This window comes from Nicotiana attenuata, unplaced genomic scaffold (assembly GCF_001879085.1).
Source record: "Nicotiana attenuata strain UT unplaced genomic scaffold, NIATTr2, whole genome shotgun sequence".
NCBI lineage: Eukaryota > Viridiplantae > Streptophyta > Magnoliopsida > Solanales > Solanaceae > Nicotiana > Nicotiana attenuata.
In genome coordinates this window covers 316,275-321,583 of record NW_017670398.1, presented here as the reverse complement: position 1 = coordinate 321,583, position 5,309 = coordinate 316,275, and the positions used below count along the sequence as shown (strand labels likewise).

At 37.6% G+C, this 5,309-nt stretch overlaps 1 protein-coding gene across 1 annotated transcript in view; it reads right to left on the bottom strand.

The window, feature by feature from the left end:
• Positions 1 to 2,007: 2,007 nt before the first annotated feature.
• LOC109238865 (thyroid adenoma-associated protein homolog) overlaps positions 2,008 to 5,309 on the bottom strand; it is a 12,590-nt gene continuing 9,288 nt past the window's right edge. The window contains exon 4 of the mRNA XM_019405346.1: positions 2,008 to 4,696. Coding sequence (XP_019260891.1) covers positions 2,281 to 4,696 — 2,416 coding nt within the window. The 3' untranslated portion in view covers positions 2,008 to 2,280. The remainder of the gene's footprint in view (positions 4,697 to 5,309) is intronic.

The window sequence follows — 5,309 nt, the reverse complement described above, 5'->3', positions numbered from 1 at the left end:
GAACCCCAATCCAAGCCCGGTATCCACAAAGTCCACTCTCGATGAAACTTCCAAATTTCCAATTCTCGTCATTTCAAGCCTAGTTCCACTACGGACCTCCAAATCACAATCCGGACACACTCCTAAGTTTAAAATCACCTAACGGAGCTAATCATACCGTCAAAACTCCATTCCGGAGTCGTCTACACATAAGTCCACATCCGGTCAACCATTTCAACTTAAGCTTTTAACCTTGAGACTAAGTGTCTCAACTCATTCCGAAACCTCTTCGGACCCGAACCAACTACCCCGGCAAGTCACATAACAACTATGAAGAACAAAATGAACAGTAAATGGGAGAACGGGGCTACAACTCTCAAAACGACCGGTCAGGTCGTTACAAATGTCCGCTTTGGGACCTTGACTAATTCGGATTGGAACTAGTTAGGTTCATTAAAAAGGAAAGCGCTTTCTAACAAGATTCTTTCCATTCCCATAATTCGAACTTAAGACCTGTGGTTAAGGTGGAAGTAATTGTATCGATCTCACCACAATCGTTGATGATAGTCTGCATATATATATATATATATATATATATATATATATATATANATATATATATTGCGTCAGTGTTGATATATTGATCTGGAGATTTACGTCAGTGCATTGATTTAGGTTGGAACGTGCATATTTTTTGGGAACTTGTACATGCTCGTGCATAATGCTAAGGTTAGGCTAACCAAAGTATATATTTTTTGTGACATAAACAGTGAGCATCTGCACCGTTTGATGTTTGCGTGCAAATTGAAATGATGCCTGCAATTCACCAGCCTCAAAGTGACGAGCAGCTCAACAAACTGTTGACCTTGTACTTTGCGTGGGAACTTTTTTCCGTTAGGAGGAGGGGCAATTGTGATACAGGGAATTACGACGAGGGCATTAAAATCCGGTAACTCAAATCGAAGGTAAGTAAGTCAATTTCTGGCTCTTTTCCGTATTGAAAATGCACAGAACTCAAATCTCGTAGTCAATAGTTACCATAACGTAAAGAGATGTCAGGAAATACATCAATAAATGAACAAATAACAAATAACGTATTTTTGATAGTTCAACAAATAAGAGGATTGGTTATCGGATGCATGGCCTAATAATCCAAGCAGCCAATCACTTTCAACATTCAAGTTACTACTTCAAATTTGATGGCACGTTGTCTCATCTTTTTAAAATTTTCATCCGGTGTTTGGTATTCGTTTTGAAGCCCCGACTTATTCGAGTATAAAACCCATTAAAGGGAGAATCGTTCCTTATCGGGAGTTTTTCCTTTCTCAAAACTTAAACGCGAGACCTCTAATTAAGAGTGAATGAATTTGATCATCCCACTGTAACCTTTGTACGTTGTCTCATTACCTAGACGATTAAGAGCATTTCACTGAAAAAGTGAGTATCTAAATTCTTAAGCCAATACAAGGGAAGTAGGGAACTATAATTTGTCACGCCATGGAATCTTCAACATGGCCAAATTTTTCTGTGATTGATGGCACCATAGGCATATATATACCTGTTATCTCCTATGGCTATGGCCTTTACAGGCAACATAATCATGGTAACCTGCCATCTATTTACTTCTTAAACCACACTTCCATAAGAAGACCAGTAAAACTGCCAACTAATCGTAAATTTTGGATCTAAAATATTAGTAAAAATCCCCTGTAATTATAAGTTTTTATAGTTAAAAAAAGAAAATTGCATCCTTGTTTAAGTCATCAAATTACAGTAATTTGCCCAAACGAATTTAAGTTATATACGCTAAAACTCGGTATAATTTGATTTTTTATAATAGATTAGTTACCATTTCTACCAGGTTTGAATTACATGTTACCAGTTTTTCTCTCTTTTCTTTCTTTCTCTTGCAATCATAAATATGCAACTCCTTAAAAATGTCTTAGAAGACTAATTTAGATAATATATCAGAGTATCAATCAGTGAGCATTCAATCCCTTTTGAGTTTCAAGTATTGGTAACATGTAATTCACGAAAAGTAGCCAGTTTATCCTTTCGAACAGAAAAGGGAAAGGAAAAACCAGTTTACATCATTGTCTACTTTAACCACTTGAGAATTCCAACTATCGTAAAAACAACTATAATAATCAATAAAACTAGAATAGGGATCATCATACTTAAGCTCCCGAAAAGAATCACAACCCTTATAACAGTTTTACACATATCAATTAGCTAGTATACAATGACCAGGCTACAACTTTCATACAAAATTCTATTAATCCGTGATCCCAAAAGCAAGACTCACCTTAGAAGAAAATAAGGATCAAAAGAATCCCAAGCTGACTCATCAATGATCTTTTGGCTAAAATCACACGAACCTTCACCGATCATCTTGTCGTGTAACTTAACCACCAATGAGAATAAATTAGATAAAAATGGGTTTGAAAGGAACGGTTGTATGGCCTCACCAATTTCTTGAACTTCAGGGAGCATCAACTTTCTATCTTCTGGTTTCCCCTTAAAAATACAGTTTGACAAGGCATAAAAGGCAAGTAAATTTGCATAGAGAGGTAAGAAGGCATCTTTATGGTTACCAACCCCACCAATCCAATCAGCGCCTCCCTGTGCAACAACGTAGTCTTTGGCAAATAGTACCAACTTCTGCGCAAACCTCCTTCTCCAGTTCTGCAAAAAGTCTTTCACCTCATGTACGTTACAGGGTTCAACTAACAAAAATCTTGAAGCTGGAAGCTTCTCCAAATGAAAACAGCATATCTGGCAGATCAACAGTTTTTCTTCATGATGGTTGTCAATCTCCTTGTCAAAGACACGTTTGACAAGATCTCCTTCGGAAATAAAACAAGGATGGTTAGCAGAACCTAGAACCCTGCGGCAAAGGAAATCAAGGTAGTCAAGACAGTGACCAAAAATTGATGAGAGATGCTTGAAGCTCCTCTCAATCACTTGCTCTACTTGGCTTGGGACCACTCCTGTCACGAAGCTTCTTTCAGATCTTTTAGATGCAAGACAATTCTGGACATCTAAGGCGAGTTTTCTCCTAAGATTCTCATCTTCATCCTCAAGAAGCCTAATGCATGAAAACCATAAATCCAGGATTTTATGGGCATACATATTAACCACCTTTTCTTGCTTGAACGAGGAGCAGAAATTGCCATCAGGAATTTGGCTATTGTAGACTGAAGGACCAATAACTTCGGCTTGATCCAACAAACCAGATGCTATCATAGACTCTGCAGCCGCCCTACGCATGTTTACAGGCTCTGACGCATCAGTGTGTTGTTCAATTAGGTCTACATAATAGCTGATGCACTCGTAAAAGACAGATAATGTAGATGGATCAGATGGATCATGGGGGTTAAATTCACCAGCTTTGACATTTTGCAAATCTATAACTGAAATACGAAGCAAGCTAGCAAATTGCTTTATACAAATCCCCATGCAACAAAGAAGCATCTCTCGAGTCTTTGAATGCCTAGTGACCGTGTATAAGGAAACCACCTTGTCCCAGAACTGGAGCACTGACTCGCTATCCATATCACCAAAAAACTTAGGATCTGCACATTCTTCTCCATTATTATGATACTCCTGCTGACTCCAGCTGTAGATAATCTTCAGAATGTAGTTCAAACATTTATGGTTATTGTCCAACGTTAAAAGCTTCATCAAACTGGTCTGGAGATCGACGCTGGTGAAGCAACTTCTCTTTATCTCATTATATTCTGGTGACTTGAGAAATAAAAGAAACCACTTCAGTGTTGCAATCCGAACTTCATATGAAGTGTCAGAGATCGAACGTATTAGCCTTTCCTGGAATCTGCTGAAAGAAATTTCATTTACAGATATCTTTGATAAGTTTGAACCAGAAGGAGGGCCTCCTGATGGTATTAACGGATACTCTTCAGCAACTTCTTTAGATGTTTGGTAAACACAATTAAAATATGAACTTGCAGCTTGCTTCCGAAGTTCTGAGATGGTTGGATCAAAATATGTTGGTGCACAAACCACTCCTAAATCTAAACATTCTGAAGATAGCCTCCAAAGGAGGTTCCAAATGACATCAATATTTTTGCTCATTTGACATGTTCTTGCAACACTTAGCATGCTATCTAGCACCTTCAAAAAGCAGCTGTTGATAATTGGGCAAGGACATTGCTCAGGACTCCCAATCCATGAGCGTGAAGCAAGAATATGAATCAATTCAGCAAGAATATTATCTTTTTTGGAAACATCAACTAGATCTCTGCAGTTTGTGTCTATAAGAGAGTTCAACTGTAATAACATCCCATGAAGTGAATTAAAAGAGCTATTTACTCTAATGGAAGAGAGAGAGACGTCAGAATTCTCAACGTGCTCGCCAGCGCCTGGTAACTCAGAGGCAATATTTAGGAGGACAAGTGGAAGCTTTTCATTAGACACTAAACCTGTTAGAGCTCTTGAAGCAAAAACACGAATACGAAGATTGCTCTGGACTGAGCATTTCCTGATGAGTGGCATGAACAGGAAAGGATCCAGGGGATCTCCAGCTTCACTTGCAATTGGAGAAGGTTTGAGTCGAGATAAGAGTATCAGGACTGGACATAAGCTGGGGTGCACAACTTTAGCCATGCTGGACCGTAAATGTTCAGATGATCCGTCCAAAAGTGACTCAGTTGCAATTTTTAGCTCATTAAATAAGAACGAATGCAAGGGAGGGTACCTACACGACAAACAGTCAGGAAAGTGATTAGAGAATATCTGCTTTGGCATAAGCGAATAAATGTGTTTTCCTTAAACAAGACATAGCATCAATCATACCCACAAATGAAACAACTAGTGGACATAAGAACAGAATCTCCATAAGCCAGAAATAATGATGATTGATTACTTTGTCATCTTCTACAGAATCACAGATTCAATTTCCTAAAATCAAACACTTGGTCCACACTTCAGAAACAATAGAAGATACATGACAAAAGCAATCAATAAATAGTACTGTTCAGATATACTCTCTCCGTTTCAAAAAAATGAACTTATTTCCTTTTTAGTCAGTTTCAAAAAGAATGAATCCTTTCTAAATTTGAAAAAAAAATTAACTTTAAAATTTCCCTTTTACGCTTAATGAGACGATTTATAGCCACACAAATATTTATGGGTTATTTTAGATAACAAGTTTCAAAAGTCTTCTCTTTTTTCTTAAACTCCGTGCCCAGTCAAATAGGTTAAAAAAAATTGAAACGGTGGGAGTATGCATCAAGCCAACAAAAAATGAGTACAAAAATTATGTTCTCAGATTTAAAACCTCACACAAACCAAAGAAACTAAAAAAAATG